This window comes from Hesperophylax consimilis, chromosome 17 (assembly GCF_061612785.1).
Source record: "Hesperophylax consimilis isolate HC1 chromosome 17, BYU_Hcon_1.0, whole genome shotgun sequence".
Classification (NCBI taxonomy): Eukaryota; Metazoa; Arthropoda; class Insecta; order Trichoptera; family Limnephilidae; genus Hesperophylax; species Hesperophylax consimilis.
The window spans coordinates 32,072,809-32,092,789 of record NC_142852.1 but is presented as its reverse complement, the minus strand read 5'-3'; the positions used below and the strand labels follow the sequence as shown (position 1 = coordinate 32,092,789).

General features: G+C 32.7%; 1 protein-coding gene across 5 annotated transcripts in view; it reads right to left on the bottom strand.

Moving 5' to 3' along the window:
* Nucleotides 1-13,687, bottom strand: part of LOC149416434 (uncharacterized) — a 183,413-nt gene extending 169,726 nt beyond the window's left edge. For all 5 annotated transcript variants that reach the window (XR_016303542.1, XM_089641675.1, XM_089641673.1 and 2 more), the window contains exons 1-2: nucleotides 13,591-13,687; nucleotides 990-2,789 (exon numbers count right to left, since the gene is read on the bottom strand). Coding sequence is in view for 4 of the 5 variants with exons in the window: in XM_089641675.1 (XP_089497801.1) it covers nucleotides 990-2,141 (1,152 nt within the window). In the remaining variant the exon portion in view is untranslated. The remainder of the gene's footprint in view (nucleotides 1-989; nucleotides 2,790-13,590) is intronic.
* Nucleotides 13,688-19,981: the final 6,294 nt, after the last annotated feature.

Below are 19,981 nucleotides of genomic sequence, written 5' to 3'. Positions count from 1 at the left end.
TTTTTGATTTGAGCTTTCGTTATCGAGTAAATCGAGTTAGAAGTTGATTTTTTTTTTAATCAAATTCTTATAAATTATTACTGAAGATCAAAGTACCCAACTAATTAAAACTATTTGAAAGTAAAACAAATGAAGAAACTCGGATTTGAAGCATTATTTTGAAATCACCCTTCATTTAATCCGGTGTAATCATAAAAATATTTCTGCTCTGCAGGGTTAAAACATCTGTTGTTCAACCCTAAACACCAGAAAAAACTTTAACCCTAAAATAGCCGAAAAATATTATTTTTTGTTTTTTTTTGTGAAAATGCTCAAATCAAAAAACTTTATGTTTATTTGGGTTCCCCATGTGGTGTAGATTCTCCAGTTTCCCGCTTGTACTACGAGTTTCCGGACACCGTGTATATAAAAGATCCGGAAGAAATTCTCTAAATGATAGTGAAAACCCTATCAAAATAGGTTGTGTAGTTTAGAAGAACTAAGCGCACAAACAGACAGACGCAGATAACGACTTTATTTTATACTATTTAGAGATAATCAGCTCAAGGTGCAGTTGTAAATTTCTGTCAGTATTTGGGGGATAACAGCGACAATGACAGCAACAGTTTTGAAAAAAATATATAAATTTTTTTTATAAATGACAAACATTCCCGGGTTAAGAAAAACCCGACAAAATTTAAAAATCTGCTAACAACAGTAAGCGAAAAAAAATGCTTGTGTCGTAATGGAGTACTTAGCCAGCAGAGTAATTGACCGCACAACTCCTGGGTGGGACCCAAACGCGATGCCAACTCAGCCACTAACCGGTAATATAACTATTATTCAAATTTTACGGAGTCCCTAAAATAAATCTAAATAAGTTATCAGCTTATAAAGTGCATGGAGATTATCGTCTCAAAATAACATTGTTTTTTTCCATGCAACAAAACCGCGAGGAAAACCAACAAAAAATGGCAAAATTTCTACAACACAACGAAAATAAAACTTACCTCTTGAGTGAGTTCGTCTCCGCTGTAAAGCCCTTCGTCTCTTTCGCACTTGATGTCACGTGTGTGTGTTTCATTGGAGCAGGAAGAAGACGCGTAAGCTTCATCACTAACACCGCTCGAACTACCGACAGAAGTGAAACTAGTGCTTGCTCTTTCACGCTTTACGAAACAGCACCCATTAACTTCGTCAAGGTCTAAGTCAGTGTTTTCAATCAGGTATCTGTCGAGGTTTTCTTGGCTTTGCTTAACGTCCAGAAACTGGATGTTTCTTTTAAACTCTTCCAAGGTTTCGGCAGTTTCAGCAAAATCCTCCAAGTCAGCAAGGTTCTGGTCTGTGATGGAGTCCCCACCGCCTTGCATGTAAAAAGGTATATAATCGTCAATCGCATTGTCGTCGGCAAAGTCTTCTGCTTTGGTTGTTGGTCGATTGTCCAAAAACGTGCCGGTTTTGATTGGTGCTGTTACACTGGTGGAATTCTCCTCTGTCTTTATTTCGCGTTTAATCACAGTCGGGTTTGAGAAGAATTGCGACACGTCGAAAGGAACTGATTGAGCCGAGTCTTCTTCCAACAAAGGTCCTTGGATGCTTGTCAGATTTCTTATAAAAGATGCTGAAAGAGTTATCGTAGTATCAGGGTTTCGTGTTGCATGCATTCGTGAAACGTTTGAATCGACGCTTTCGTCTTCTTCTTCGTTCTGTTCCTCTGTCTTTATTGTTACAAACTCTTCAACATCTTCGTTCTCTAATTGATTGTTGGCCAAGAGTTGGTAGTGTGCCATTTGATCGTCAGCGTTGTTTTGTTCTATGTTGGCTGCAGCTTGTCCATTGTTATTCTCCACCCCGTTAAGTAAATACGCCTGAACAGCTTCTCTGGTAGCTCCTGCGTTACCCCATCTGCCAAGAGTATGCAGTTCTTCAAACACGTCTCTTTCATAGTCCAATAAGATGGAATCCAGAGATTTTGGATGGAGGAATCTCGTTCTTGTGTGGATGCTTGCCATTTCTGGCGCCCAATCTGTACCATTGACCAAACCTTCTGCTAATATTCTTGCTTCATCTCTTAGATACTGGTCTGGTCCAGCTCGCAATAGAGACAGCATCAATGCTAGCCTTAACAGCTCTTCACCGTAGAGTTTTTTTAAAGCAATCATCTTTGCTTTTTCTATTTAAAATTATATTAAAAAATCACAACCAATTCTTGGTTTTTGCAGTCTTGTTTAGCAGTATTACGAATATTCGTTGTTTTGTCTTCAAATTAGCAAAAATGCTATTATATTACACAATAAGTTCAAATTGGCTTAAACTTAAGTCTATTTAATGAGATCCTTTGGTGTAAATGTATTGCTTTTCGATTTGAATTGCAAAACTGTTTTATATATTCAAATATTCAAAACTTCACAAACAGTTTCAGAGTTCAATCGGGTCACTTCGTTAACATTCGGAAAGAACGAATTGAAACGAAATACTTTAAAATAGCACCGTTGAAAAAACACTAAACTATTGTTCAATAACTGATTACAACTCCGGTCAAATACAGCATTCAATATTCACATCGAGATCCATTTTGAAAAAATGTCATCACGACGACTCCATTTTGGAAATATTTTCAAAACGTTCCACACTGAAGTAAGTCAAAACTTTCATTCTAACTTTTTTTAAGAACATTACAAAAAAAAATTATAAATTCAATAAAAATGAATTCTTTTTAAACCACTTCAGTTTCTTTGATTACACTTGTTGAATTTACACTTTTATAAAGTTATTATGATTTCAGAAAAATATACTTTTTATTTTTTTAACTGTAATTAAAATGAATAAAACGCTACTTTAATGAAAATACATACTACCTTCAATTTGTTTGTAGGTAATATTGTTTTGAATAAAGACAAATAACCTGGTATAAAATAAAATACTGCAGTGGGAACCACATCTTTGGACCACTCGACTACTAAATAATGTCAAATTATAACTAAATGTTTCACCCAATTGTATACAGTTTTTATAAATGCTTTTTTTTTAAACAGCGCCATCTGTTGGACGTAAAAGCAAAACGCGCTATTGTTTCTCTATCTGCACAGACAGAAATAAATTCAACTTATCAAAAATAATTGAAAAAATGCTTAACACAAAAAAAAACTAAGTACGTAAGGAATAACTTTGAATTAATTTTAATTTTGAATTCGTAAATTTGGAACAACGAGACGTTCAACTGTGACTAATACGAAAATATAGTTCGACACGCTCAACTTTGCAGGCGGCCAAAATAAGGAATTAGCGAAATAAACATTTTTTTCAATTTATCGATTATTGTAAACAAAAAGAACTACGCAAGCGATAACTCCGACCACAAAGATAACTGTTGCACTTTTAACTGGCAAAAATAATAATTTAAAATAAACGTTCTAATTTCGAACGAATAATGTTGAATTCGACGAGGTTTTTAACTCACAAAAATAATAAATGAAAATAAACGTTCTAATTTCGAACGAATAATATTGAATTCGACAAGATTTTTAACTCACAAAAATAATAAATTAAAATAAACGTTCTAATTTCGAACGATTAATATTGAATTCGACAAGATTTTTAACTCACAAAAATAATAAATTAAAATAAACGTTCTAATATCGAACGATTAATATTGAATTCGACGAGATTTTCAACTGTGACTCACGAAAATAACACAATAAAAGTAATAAACGTTCTAATTTCGAACAAATAATATTAAATTCGACGAGATTTTCAATTATGACTCACGAAAATAACACAATAAATTTTTAAAAACGTTCTAATTTCAAAAGAATAGTTTTAAACTTTGACGAGGCTTTCAACTACAAAATTACACTATACATTTCAAAAACGTTCCAATATTGAAACTAATAATTTATTTGAATTTGAATATCGAACGTTTGGAACGTTGAGACGTTCCAGAATGCAACCGGTGAATACATTCAGTCTGAATTTGCTGCAAATTGAACTGTGTAATGCAGGAGGCGGTCAAAAATAGAAATACAAAATAAAACGATTTTCTCGTCCAAGTTCATACGGGACAAGTTTTTCAACGTCAATTTGATTTCTAAAGCGTGGGTGTTTAAAAAATATACTTTTAAAGGCTAATTTTCTTTGTTTGTTTGTTTTTTTAATGTGAACACCGCAACAAGAGTAAATTGCTCCCAACAATATGACATCCCCAATAGGGTATATTGTGAGGCTGAAGATAGCGGGGAGGGAAGCACCTGGCTATTCAGATCTGGTCACCAAACACGGCTTAAACCATTAGACTATTTTTTTTTTTACTTTTATTAGACTACGTATATCATTCCACTGTAGGGATAATACTTTAAGTATTCCTCGGGCATCCCCGACTTCTTCCACGAGTCAAACAGCTCTCTAAATACTCCTGGATATAAGATATATAATAAGAACAAACTATGAAATTTTCAACGATATCGGTGGACTACTTTTCGAATTTTGCGAGCACAAACATACGCAAGCTGATTTTTTTAATTTTTTTTTAATTTCTTTTTATTTGGGAAGCAAACAGTCGTACAGTAAAAAAATTATAGCAATAAACATTCATAACATGTTCTAGACCAATTAAGTTCCATTGAGTTAAATGTTGATTTAGTATTTTTTATCTACAAAACATATTAAATGCCAAAAAAAAAAACATAATAAAGAAATACATAAAATTTAAAAAAATTAGAAAAAAATACAACTTTTCGCATAGCTGTATCTACTATTCAATACGATAATGTAATTTTCACAACAAAAAAAAATCGAATAAAATAAAAGTATTTTAATTAATTAATTTATTAAGCTGAATTTTATATGATATCAAGTTATGGTTGAACATGTCTACATCTCTAGAGGCATTGTGAGTTTCACAGATACGTACTATTACAGAGTTTTGCGCGTATTTGGATTTACAACGTGGTATTCTAAATAAATCATTCGATCTGGTGTTTTGCTTGGGGCAACGAAATGCAATCCTTTCTAACAGATATGATGAATCAACAAGGCAGTTCACGATTTTGTGTAAGAATAATGCATCTGCATCAGAAATTTTTCTGCGTTTATATAAAGTGACAGGGACAAATCGATGGTCACTAAAACGATACGATAGGTGTTTCCACAGACATAGGAATTAATAGACGAGAAGATAATGGCGAGGGGTAAAATCAACTGTTGAAGAACGAAGGGAGTAAGGCTGACTGTGATTCGTCAATAAATCAATCTGACAGTAAATAGGCATTTCGCATTATAATATCACCATTTACTTCTTAAAAGTAAAACCTGCTTTTGAATGAAAAGACATTTTTACATGGGAGCGCAAATTACTCGCCACTTTATGAACAAATTTGCGAAGTCCAAATTCGGCAAAAAAATTCGGTTCTATTTTGAGAGTCGAATATTTCGTTTAAGTATTTAGTTAAGACACTTTTATAAATGTTCATAATTTACTTCCCAGCAACCAACCAGCTTTGTGTTTCGCGTCCAGACGTTTCTCGATGTGATAGTATATGTTTCTAAAACTGATCTATATTATACGATGTGAATATGCTTAAAATAAAGTAAAATAATGCTTATATATGGAATGTAATACGACAATTGGGTTTGTTCTCTTTTTCACATCTATTTTTACAAGTTTTCATAGTACAAGTCAACATTTTGCCGTGTTATTTCGTAAAATGAACCGATGATGCCTCGACCATAGTTCGCACAAGAATGATGACGTCACGTTTTCAAATTTCACTTGAGGCCATACGCGAGCACAGCCGGCTCCAATGGAACCGGTATGGGGAGTGGGGATAATACGCTTTTAATCACTTAGGGCAGGTCTACTAATATTCATATGTCTATGGGTGTTTCATAAATTTGTTCTGAATATTTTCAATACGATCAAAATATGTTTGATATTGAGGATTCCAAATTACTGAGGCGAATTCTAGTTGTGACCGTACATATGACATATATAACAGAATTAGGGTGTGTGCTACCGTAAAAGGCTTTGTAATGCGAATAATGAAACCCAATTGCTTATAAGCTTTTTTTAGAATATTTTCAATATGATCCCTAAATAACATTTTAGAATCTAGTATTACTCCAAGATCTCTCATTGTTTCTACTCGTTGTAGGGGTACATGGTTTAGTTTGTAAGTATAATAAATTGAATGTTTTTTTCGTGTAAAAGTAATAATATTACATTTATCTATGTTTAGATATAGTTGATTGTTTTTGCAATATTCCTCAATTTTACCAAGGTCTTCTTGCAATTGGTCGCAATCATTTATGGAGCTAATACATTTATATAATTTCATGTCATCAGCGTAAAATAGGAAACAAGAATTACTAATAACACGGTTCATGTCGTTTATCTATAAAATAAACAAGAGAGGTTATATGTAAAGACAAGCTGTAACCCGCCACGCGTTGCTGTTGCTCAGTGGGTCTGTGCAGATAGAGAAACAATAGTGAAAAAAGTTTTACGAAAAAAAAAAACGTTTAAAAAAATAATGTTTTTACCTGTCACAGGTGACATCTAAATAATGTAGGAATATAAAAACACACGAACGAACAAACATTTCCAGTTTTATTTATATAAATTATGAATGCATCAAAAATAAGAGCTAGCATTGAAAAACGTGCCGGATGAATCTTTCAAACACATCAGAGGTCCTTCTGAAATAGTGCGCCAAAATTTCGCGCGGATTTCACACAAAATGACACAAAAGTTGGACAATTTGAATGTAGGTCACCGGGAATTTTCCAAGGTTATTTAATATCTCATTTCTAGTGGATTTCTGCTCGTTCCTTTGTCTCTTGTGAGGCAATGCTACTCAGATCGGGCGTGGGAGGAACCTGTTTAGGGGACAGATCAAGTTTGCTGTATTTATTATTGCATTTTGGGGTGTTTTAGTACTGCTTGTGAGATAGAAAACAAAAGATAATATCTTCTCTTTGAACACAGAAGATGATTTGAGGGAGGCCAACGGTTAAAAGCAACGCACAGTGGGCTGAAAAACGCCTTTCATAGACATAGAGACTTGAATTTTCAAGGGTATTTTTTTTGGCTAGAAATGGATTCTGCTGATCATTACTATGCTATAAAATTTCGTATGAAGCAATTGCGTGTACAAATGAAGGAGTTATCATGTTTTTAAGAAAAATTTGTATGGCATTGACATTAAAAATGAGGCTATCTCTGGAATCATAAGATTGACCATTATATCCTTACACACAGATATACTACTATTAATTTGTATTTTTTTAACATACTTCGTATTGTGGCGCAACTTGTGATTTTTTTTTTTTAAATCCTCAAAGTTGAAAAAAAAACTTTTTTATGTTGATGATTCATTTTAATGCTTAAATGCTTTACATATGAGTATGCTTTGTCTAGTTTAGAATATTTTATTTACACTGCAAGCCTAAAAGCATTTAAGCATTAAAATGAATCATCAACATAAAAAAGTTTTTTTTTCAACTTTGAGGATTTAAAAAAAAAAATCGCAAGTTGCGCCATAATACGAAGTATGTCAAAAAAATACAAATAAATAGTAGTATATCTGTGTGTAAGGATATAATGGCCAACCTTATGATTCCAGAGATAGCCTCATTTTTAATGTCAGTGCCATACAAATTTTTCTTTAAAAAATGATAACTCCTTCATTTGTACACGCAATTGCTTCGTACGAAATTTTATAGCATAGAAATTATCAGCAGAATCCATTTCTAGCCAAAAAAAATACCCTTGAAAATTCAAGTCTCTATGTCTATGAAAGGCGATTTTCAGCCCACTGTGCAACGCGAAACTGGTAGAGAACATGTTATAGTTGGTAATAGTATTGCTATAGAAATAAGATTTATGACATTCCTGAATGTGAACAGTGACAAAAGAGGACATTGAAGATAAGTTGAACTAATTCTTAACAATATAATATAGCTGGCCCAGTGAATGCAGTCTGATGCAGTGCTGATTTCAGAATGGAAGTTCTACAGTCTCTCGTGTCTAGTATGAACGAAGTATGCATGAAGAATGAGTTAATGTTGAATGTAAGTAAGTCTAAAGTAATGGTGTTTGAAAGAGAGAGTACGAAAACAGTGTGCAATATAGTTGTTGCTGAGGAATACTTGTCGCAGGTGGATGAGTTTGTGTATTTAGGAAGTATGTTCTAGAGAGATGGGAAGGCTGACAGAGATATTGGAAATGCAGGTAACTCCATTCATGGAGGACTGAACGTAGTTGCTGTCAGCATTATATGTAGCAGTCCACAACGGATGCTGGAACCTACTCTGATGTATGGCAGTGAGGCGGGGAACTGGCAGAGGAAGGATCAAAGTAGACTGAATGCTGTACAAATGTGATCCCTGAGGCGTATGTGTGGTAAAACCATGTATGAAGAAAGAGTGAGCGAAGAAAGGAGTGTAAGAAGAATATATGATGCAAATGCGAATGGTAGCAGAAGTCGGGGACGCCCTAGGAAGACATGGCACCATCAAGTGAATTAGATACTCGAGTGTGTTATGTATAGTGAGATGCAATAAATAAACAAACCTAACATTAACAAACAACAAAACTAACATAAAAAGTCTATCCTTCTTTTAAAAACCCTTCCTGTCAAAAATGACACAGACCGTAAGAGAAATTACTTTTATCGGGGCTTGAAAAATGCACAGCATTCAGTCAATTTTCCTTACTAAATGGATAAACAATTTCATTGACCTATCTGGGGCCCAGGAGTCAAACGACCTTTTAAAAAAACTGGCGACATCGGATTTCTTTCATTTCGGTATTATAGATGTTACTTGTCTGAATCGACGTATATTTAGCGATGGAAACCCACGCATGGCATGAACGAGTCAATTTGAATCAGACTCTGCTAGTGTTGGTACCTAGAACCCGTTATGGGCCGTTGATCTCAATTACCATGGTTATAATCCAAAACTTAAGACGTAGGTAGGTAGTTGGCTGCATATGTTGAATAAAATAATTAACGATTAAATTTATGTTAAAATATACTATTTATAAATAGTTACCACCCGGCTTTGCACGAGTTAAATCCGTTCACTATTTTAACGACTGCGCAGAACCTCCAAGAGGCAAACAGACAGACCAACTTTTTTTAAAGATTACTAAACGTCTATTCTCACTACAAACATATCCTAACGTTACACCAACATATCATAACCTTACACAAATATCACATAGCCTAAACATAGCACCTTACACAATTATTACATAACCTAAGTGTATATTAACCTTACACAAACATACTCAAAATTTACACAAACTTATCCGAACCACACAAACATATCCAAATTTTACACAAAGATATATTAACCTTACAAAAACATATCCTAACCTTTCACAAACATTACATAACCCAAACATATCCTAAACTTACAAAAAATATCCTAACCTTACACAAATATATTTTATAACCTAAGCATGTATTAAACTTACACAAACATACTAAAACTTTACACAAACATATCATAACCTTACACAAACGTATCCTGAGTTTACACTAACATATATTAACCTTACTAAAACATATCCTAACCTTTCACAAACCTTACATAACACAAACATATCCTAAGCTTCCACAAAAATATCCTAACCTTACACAAATATTTCACAGCCTAAGCGTATATTAACCTTACACAAACATACTAAAACTTTACACAAACATATCATAAATTTACACTAACATATATTAACCTTACAAAAACATATACTAACCTTTCACAAGCATTACATAACCCAAACATATCCTAACCTTACAGAAATATAACATAACCTAAACATATCCTAACCTTACACAAGCATAACCTAACCAATACTAACATAAATTAACATACACAAAAATAACCTAACCATTATAAAGTTACCTAAACCAACAGAAACATAACCTAGAGAAACATAACGCAACCTAACCAACAAAATCTTCCTAAAGAAAACAGTTACAATTTTGAAAAAGTCACACTGGCACGTACAAGGCATTTATAATATTTAATATTTAATTTATTCTAAAAATGATACTACACTGAACACACTTGTCAAACGGTAAAAAAACTCTTCAAAACAAAGTCCAAAGTTGACCAACCATTTTAAAAAACATTAAACAGTTAGAGGAAGATACTAATATTTAATACGTAAACATATTTTTAACGCTATAAAACCTGTTTTTAAATCGAAGTTTGTTTTAAAAATACAAGACCAGACATGCTTGCATTGCATCGATAAGCTTTCCAATACGTGATACTAGAAGTTGGGATTTATTCCAGTGCAGAATTATGGGACTAACTACCATAATATATATTCCTCATTGGTCAGAATACTAATGAACATCTTTAATTTATTTTTGTTATTTGTTTTTGGGGTGTTATGCCGTGTTGCGCTAACTCCTTCTTTAGCCAATGTTTCGGACAGCTAAAGTTGGAGTTGGCAAGCAACGTTGGCTAAAAGAGTTAGCGCAACACGGCATAACACCCCAAAAACAAATAACAAAAATACTTTTGGCTGTCAAAATCTTAAATCATATTTGATCTTTAATTTGTCACTTAAAAAATATGAAATATTGTTACTGAGGCAGTTTAGTCACAAGAGATTGTTACCGAGGCAGTATGGTCACAAAAGATTGTTACCGAGGCAGTATGGTCACAAAAGATTGTTACCGAGGCAGTTTAGTAACAAAATATTGTTACTGAGGCAATTAAGTTATAAAATTTTGTTTGGTTATCTTTAATAAATAAATAAATCAAAACGTTATTTTTTTATATGAATACAAGAGTCCCAACTGTTTGGATGGACGATGGCTTCGAAAAGAAGAAGAAAAAGAAGAAGAGGGTAAGAATTATCCGACTTATTTAGAACTGGTCACCAAACACGGCAAAAGTAATTTGAAATAACTTTCTGAATGCTTTAATTATATATCGATAATAATTAAAAACAAAAAAAGACAAAGGTTTTTGTATGTATGCAAAATGAGTATTTAAATTGTTTGTGTCATAATATGGCATCCACAATCTACGGAAAGTTGTGAATTACCTGGCTAATCAGATCTAGTCACTAATTGCATTAATCGGTCAAAATTCCACTAGGAACTGCTGATTTTGCTTTCTAAAAACAATCGTTCAGAATCAAAACATTGCTTGAAATGGCTTTGGGCGTGTTTCGTGACCAGATCTGGATAGCAAGATGCTTTCCAAAGAGTGATGTGATATTTAAGGATTGTTTTTAGAGAATAGGCACAAAAATTTATGCAAATACTGGACTACGTAGGGTCAAAATTTGAATTATTCTGAAATTCTTGCCAGATTATCGTATAGAATCACGTCCCGAAGTTTGTGCGCTTTATTTCCCGGACACCCTGTATATTCAAAATCAGCGTTTGTTGACCTTTTTTATTTACATATAGTTTACACAAGTTTTGTGAACACCTCACTAGCAGAACATGTGCTGTGTTCGCATGCATCAGGAAAGTGTAATTATGCCGTCATAAATAAAAACACATCATCATTCTTGAGATACTCAAAGAAGATACTGTGTTCTACCCATTAAGTCCAGCATTCCCAATTTATACCGATTTATAACAAGTTTATCTTTAAACCTTCAAGTTTAATTCTAAAAAAAATATTTGTTATGCCGAAACTTATATAAAATTCCCTCGATACAAAAAAATCGCAGATTAAGCTCCGAAAATTATTATTAAAAACACGTTTTGTTCTGTTATTTGATATGTTATAGGCATGAAAAAATTCACAGCGTATCTTTAAATGCAACTAAAGCATTTGTCGAGAGATTTTTGCTGTAATTCAAACGAGTCGTGTTTTATTAAATATTTTCACAATTTTCGCATTAGCGCATTCGTATTTACATATCTATCTTTTAAACCGTTTGAACGCTTACTACGGGGCCTTTAGCCATGATATTTTTCACTCAAGTTCCTTATTGAGGATGCCATAGTCTCACTGGCTACAGAGTGTTGGGACTCTTGTATTGTATTCACATTAAAATAATAATAAATGTATCATTTTGGCATTGTTTCACCGTGTTCAAAACACGTTCTTTGTTCATAACAAGATACACAATAGCTTCAAAAGTGCGACCGAATTAAATTTAATTGCGTATAAATTTGACGCTAATAATAAATTATATTGTATAGGTTATTTAAAATACATTTACAACGTAAACAAGTTAATAAAAATCTATTTCTAAAACGATCACATCTCTTAGACGTATCTGTGTTAATAGAAAATAAATAACAAGTCTGTGATAATCAGTTCATAATGGAGCGCTGATTCCAACCCTTGTAGTTTGAATACTGTAGAAATGAGATCTTTGAGGCGTATGTGCGTAACTAACTAACCGTGGCAAAAAAACGTGACACGAAGGAATGAGGAGATGGGTATTATAAGTATTTATGAGACAATGAGTCAATGATGAAGCTAGTTGCGATGTATCCTCTCTGCCTACCCCAGAGGAGAAACGGCGATATGGTTAGCTGTAATTTAGTCAAATTTGAGTCAAGTTGGATTCTGCTACAACAGGAAAACTGGCCGGGAGCGTTGACCGCGAAAAAAAAATATTATAATATTTTTCAATATTCGTATTGAAATAGCGTTTCAGAAATAACATCAAAACGTTTCATGTATTTATAATGTATCATTCTGATGCATTCAATAGTAGATAAACGACAATAATGTCAACAAAACCTTCATATATCCATCTCCGAGCGGTATTATTCAGAATCGAATACTTTCTAACCATCCTCTTTCGCTTCTCCATTCTCTACAACCTCACAACATACCCATATAATGTGATAATTGCTACGATATCCCCAAAGGTTACCGGATAACTTATCAAAATGACAATTCAACATACTTTTAAAAATGATATTGGGGATGCTTCTATGAGTTATCATAGAACCATCGCCAAATGTGATGGTATATTTTAATGCTGAAGGGAAAGAAAGGAGATGATGTAGATGAAGGTTGAGAATCTGAATAGGCGTCTTTAACCAGGGCGTAAACTGATCGTAAATACCAACGGTTTTTGCAACTTTTTGCTAACCAAAAATACTGCATCAGAACAGCTGTATTTAATTGCAGATAAAACAGAACAAAATGACATCATTGTGGAGGTATTAAAGGTTTATCGGCACAGACATATGACTAATATTCATATGTCTATGTTTATCGGTCATTTTAAAGTTTGTCTTGAATGTCAAAACATAGCTTCTGGAAGCAAACAAAGATCTCTTTGTTTGCAAAGAAACTCTAAAATTAGTATCGCAAATTATCCAAACAGAAACGTAATAGTATTTTCATTCGAGCAGCTTTTTTCGCCGACAATTCACTTTTATATTAACCACACGAGCGTGACGCTTTGAATCCATTTTCTAGAACGAAATTCACATAATTTAACAACTGAATCGTTTGAAATGCGGGCCATGACAGCGGATCCAACATACCTTTGGAGTATGTCAGATTAACATTAACCCCAAAAATGTCACAACATTCAATCACAAATTTCACTGATTTTACGCCATTACAAGGCGTGAAACTGTCACAAAACGTAGATTGAACATTTACCTAGCCATTACAGTCGTCACTGATCACTTATTTCACAATATTTACGCGTAATTGCGCATCCGCGGGACGACGATATTCATGAAAATTCTACTTTGACTGACGAATCGCGACTAACTTCATTGCGGTGTACATCGTACAGCGGATCGAGACGTCACTAGGTAGAGCGAGACGGAGCTATCCCAGATAGAGAGACGGAACATTCGGCCGGTATTGCCAACGTAAAATAATAAAATATAAATAGGCAAATTTAAAACCAATTTTCAATGTTTTTAGGGATTTTATTTCAAAAGTCTAGGCAAATTAAAAAATGCAGACGATCGCAGTTTTAGTTCCAATTGCGATCGTCTGCATAATACATAAAAGTATGTCAAACTCGCTCCATTTTAAGGACTGATATCAAATAACCTATGACAAATATTAAACTTTATATTTTGCCTTTGTTCGAAGTCAACTTGAGTACAAATCTCCCGTCTGGAACCCACATTATAATATTCATGTACAAGCTATTGAAAGAATTCTAAAAACATGTTTACGTTTTCTAAGTTTTAAAATGGGCATTTTTTATGAACTGCAACACTTTTAAATGAAATGAATATTATGCAACACGAGACAATACCCTAAAATGAAGCCAGAATCTTAACGACTTAAGTGAAGTGGCCGTGCACAAAAATATGCATCGCGCAGCCCTAATGTATTGGATAGAACTGCGGTTGAATTTGCCCTAGAAAATCTTTAAAATAAAATGATGAAGTTGTGTAAAAACAATATTCGGCGCACGACCCGGCATAATTGACGGACCTACGGTCGACTTTGCCTTAGCAGGCCTATAAAATCGATCTTTTCATGAGATTTATTTTAATTATTTCGGACTAGCTGAGTTATACCCGGCGTTACTGTGGGTTTTCCTTAGGAGATAGACATATACCATGGAGAACTTTTCTGTAGGTGTGTTTAAGATATAAAATTCCGTAGTACATTATTTTGATGTATCTCATAAGGTTTAGCCAGCGTTAGCAATGTAAAGCGCCCGACATTATATTTTTAACGACTTTTATTTCAAAACATCGACTATTCTCTACTTTCTATAAATATAATAAACTTGTATTTTGTCTATAAACCTTCCGGACGAAATTCTCTAAATGTTAGTGAAAACCCCATCAAAATCCGTTCCGTATTTTAGAAGAACTAAGCGCACAAATAGACAGACCCGGATAGGGACTTTGTTTTATTATATATGAGATGAACGTATTACTAAATTCTCAAATTTTTCTACAGGGATAGTTACTAATTCATCGTCTAGAAAAATCAATTCTTGTGCTTACCGAGTTCGAATTATAAAATTTTAAAACCGTTTTGCATAAAATATTGTAAACTCCCGAGTTACTCAAAATGTGCTACATTTTACTTATTTTTGAAGTTGTCATTAAAAGAAATACTATTTTAGAAACTAAATTAAATTATCTTTCAAATGTTTTCATTTGAAAAAAACATTGATCTTTATAAACAATGCATTTTTAATATCAAACGTGAAAATGTTAACAAAAAAACTTACCAGGACATTTTGACGCGGAACGTCCATAATTTTGAAAGAATTCGATATTTATAAAACATATTTCTTTTGTGTAGTTAATCAGTAATAAAACTGTGATTTCACTTTTTATGCCGTTCAAACAATAAAAAAAATTAAATATTTTTTTAAATTTAAACTGTTACTGAAAAAATTCCGCCAATTCGTAATTATGCACTTTGACATTTTTTTAAAATTCAACCATGAAATAATGTATAAATATTTGATACAAACCGTGAAGAATAATTATTTATCTTTCTAATGACGGACAAATAAAATTTCTAAGCATTATAGAAAAAAAGATGAAAATAATTTTATAATGTATTGACGCTCCAGTCAGATCTGTTCTTCAGAAGCTATAAAGGAATATGATGTTTGTGGCCAGTAATGTCCTTCCGAGGCCTGAAGGATTAATGGTAAGGTCCTGTTTATTTTATTCTTAAATATGAATTATGATTTTAGTAATACGTTCATCATAAATAATTAGAATGTGAGAGAGCGTCGAGCAAACCTACGTTATTAGAATCTTAAGTCGACTCAAATTGTCTGACAGAAGGATTTTCACTGACTTGGTATTTCTATATAAAATTCTAAATGAACCACAATTGCTTGCAGTGATAAGCTTTTGGATTCCAGAACGTAACACTAGAAGTCAGGATTTATTTCAGTGCAGAAATTCTGGGACTAACTACCATATGTATTCCTCACCGCCCAGAATACTTATGAAGTGAAATATTATACCGAGTCAGTAGACATCTTTAATTTATCACTCAACAAATACAAAATATTGTTACTGAGACAGTTTAGTATGCATAATAAATATGTACAGTATTAATATATCATTTTTATTATTCACAAGTAAAAAGCTCCCAAAAAGTGCGTTAGTAAAGTATTAATAATAACTCTTATTTTCCCATATATTCCGACGGCAACATGCTACACTAGCGCCGCCTAGCGGCATGAATTGTGTGCCTTAAGAGGAAGCTACAAGCCAAAAATGTGTATATTCTTGGCATACCTTATATCGTAGGTAATAGGCATTAAAATCGCTTGACAAACGGAGTCTAGAAACGTTCGATTTCAAGCCAAAAACTGTTTTTTATTTATTTTGTAAATAATTTTATAAGAAAGCAAAAAAGTTAATCAAGTGAAACTGTCACAGATAATCTTAGCTATAATACTGTATTTTTAAAAAGTTGTTTCCTTTACGCGTTCATACATTTCTATTTAAAAATGGCTTTTTTAGTAGTTTACATTTATATTTTTTATTGAGTAATTTATTTTATTATTTGTATTCTACTCAAGCGAAACGATAGGAAAACCTTCAATTTATCTAAAGCATATTTTTGGTATTCATAATGTACACCAATTCGTTTTAAAGATTAATCAAAATAGTGATTTAGCATTAAGCTTGAATTTTTCTTAAATTTCTTATTTGTAGATTTCACTGTTTTGCTTAGCATAATTATAATTATTATCAATAATTCTATTTGTTCGCTTTATTAGGGATTAATTAATTATTGATTATTAATTCAATTCAATTCCCACAGTAAAATTAACATGTCAAGGTTTTTTGGCATCCTGAAACGGAAGTGTTTTTGTTGTTTGTAATTATTATATTTGTGAACTGCAAAAACCATAAACTTCTTTTTGGGACACTTTTAAAATATATTTTTATCAAAATATAAATTAGAAAACGCAAAAACACCGACACCTAGTACTAAATTATATTCAATTTGCCGCCATTGAAAGAAATTTAAGTATCACAATATACTATACCAGCGCCTCTAGCGGCATCTCTCTAAATATTATACAATAAAGTCGTTATACGCGTCTGTCTGTTTGTGCGCTTAGTTCTTCTAAACTACGCACTGGATTTTAATAGAGTTTTCACTATCATTTAGAGAATTTCTTCCCGAAGGATTATATATATGATACATGCGCATCATATTTACAGATAGTAGAGAAAAGTCGATGTTTTGTCATCAAGTCGAAAAAAATATTTTTTTCGCATGCTTATATTGCTAACGCTGGCTAAACCTTATGAGATACATTAAAATAGTGTACAACGGAATTGTAGGTCATAAAAAGGCCTACAGAAAAGTCCTTAATGGTATATGTCTATCTCTTGAGGATAACCCACAGCAACGCCGGATGCACGATGGCTAGCTATTAATATTTTAGGGTTTTTGAGTCCATATAAAACGTTCCGTTTTGAAAAAAGGTGATATTTTTTACTAAATCTAGATGCTTATTCTAAAATTACATTAAAATTCTAACGTGACCACGGTATAAATGCGTTGGTAGCAATAAGATTGAAATTGCTTCGCCGCAGTCGATCACGCTAAGAGAAATAATGATCAAATTTTTAAATCGTTTTCCTGTCAGAATTTGAAAAAATCATTTGTCATAATATTTGTCTGGATTCAGTGAGACTATGATATCCCCAATTGGAGTATGCTACGAGGCTGAAGTTAGTGGTCAGCGGAAGGAGATGGGGAAGAGGAAGGTGGAGAAATACACAGCCAAAGCCATTTCAAGCAACGTTTCATATGAGTATCTCCCACTCTGGAACGTGCCTAAAACGTAGAACGTGAATAAAATTTAATTGCTCATGCCGGGAATTGAACCCGCGACCTCCAGCTTGCTAGTCGAGAGCCTTACCCTTCTACCACGGAGGAAAAGAATTTTTTTGACAGAATATCGATATCTTTTTTAGTTTAAATAATTTAACCAATTAATTAATTTAACCACTTAAATAATATAACCATCTAAATAATTTAACTACCTAAATAATTTAACCACTTAAATAATTTAACCATCTAAATAATTTAACCACTTAATAATTTAACCACTTAAATAATTTAACCACTTAAATAATTTAACCACTTAAATACTTTAACCAATTAAATAATTTAACCACCTATGTAATTAAACCACCCAAATAATTTACCCGCCTTAATAATTTAACCACTTAAATAATTTAACCAATGAAATAATTTAACCACCTAAGTAATTTAACCACCCAAATAATTTAACCGCGTAAAAAATTTCACCACTTAAATAATTTAACCACCCAAATAATATAACCACCCAAATAATTTAATCGCCTTAATAATTTAACCACCTAAATAATTTAACCACTTAAATAATTTAACCACTTAAATAATTTAACGATCTAATTAATTTAACCACCCAAATAATATACCCGCCTAAATAATTTAACCACTTAAATAATTTAACAGCCTAAATAATTTAACCACTTAAATAATTTAACCACCTAAATAATTTAACCACTTAAATAATTTAACAACTTAAATAATTTATCACTTAAATAATTTAACCATCTAATTAATTTAACCACCCAATAATATACCCGCCTAAATAATTTAACGACTTAAATAATTTAATCACTTAAATTACAAAAATTAACGCGTTTGCTTACAAAAAAAATCTCAATATGAACGTTACTGTCATTTCATTTTTTTTCTCAAATTACATCGGTAAATTTTGGTTGCATATAAGTGTACATTTTGATTATTCTGTGGTTAACTTCTAGATTTGAATATAAAGTGTCATGTTTTCTCTTTGTAACACCGCTTAGATCATATTTCTCGCCATGTCAGTAAGGGAAACACGACGATTTGTATGAGAAGTACACTAGCTGTTTAAAATGACGAACAAATTACCCTGACGCAAGATCTACAACAATAATATTTTACAGAACTATTTGTCTATTGGCATCCTTTTGTATTTCAGATAAAAATACTTTATGTCATAATAAATAATAATTTTGTTGTCAATGGCGCGTCGTATGTAATAATAACATAGATAACAAATTAAACGCTCTGTGTGACCTAATCTTATCAAGGTATTATTTATCTAAATGTTATCTAAGCGTTATCTATGTTCGGTGTGATTATTCAGTGTTATTGATGTAACGTAGTGCCGACATTTTTTTTTATTAACATTATCTAAAAACATGGTAACACCAATAGCAAAAAAATAAAATAATGAGTTGAAATTGCGTTTGGGTGTGTTTTCAATTCCTTGGCTGGCTAAGTCCTCCATCACAACACAAGCAAAATTTTCCGCTTATCTGAATAGCCAGGTATTTTTCCACCATCCTCTAGCCCATCTCCTTCTCCTCTCCATTAGTTTTAGCCTTTCAACATACTCAAACTTAGAATCATATTGTTTAATAGTGGAATAATACTAAAATTACGTTTAATCTCTAAATATTAAAAAAATAAAGTGACTATCCGCGTCTGTCTGTTTGTGCGCTTAGTTCTTCTAAATTATGCAACGGATTTTTATGGGGTTTTCACTATCATTTAGAGAAATTCTTTTGGGAGGTTTATATATATGTACAGGGTTTTCCAATAAGAGGTGTTATTTTGAATAGCCCGCTATTTCGGTAGATGTTACTTTTGAAGCTGTCATTTTTTGACATTTGACACGTAGAAACTACGCCATTAATAAAAATGGAACGATACACGCTTCAACAACGCATTAAAATTATTAAAATTCACTTGAGTGAATCAAATGCAAATCATCTTGAGTGATGAGGCCCATTTCCACCTCGGTGGCTTCGTCAACAAGCAAAATTTTCGCATCTGGGGCTCGGAAAACCCAAGAGTTATTGTTGAAAAGCCTCTCTATCCTCAACGTGTGACTGTTTGGTGCGGATTATGGTTCGGCAGAGTCATTGGACCTTACCTTTTCCAAAATGAGGCTGGAGCAACAGTTACGGTGAATGGATTGCGCTATCGAGAGATGATTAATGATTTTTTATGGCCGGAATTGGATGGTATTGATCTGGAC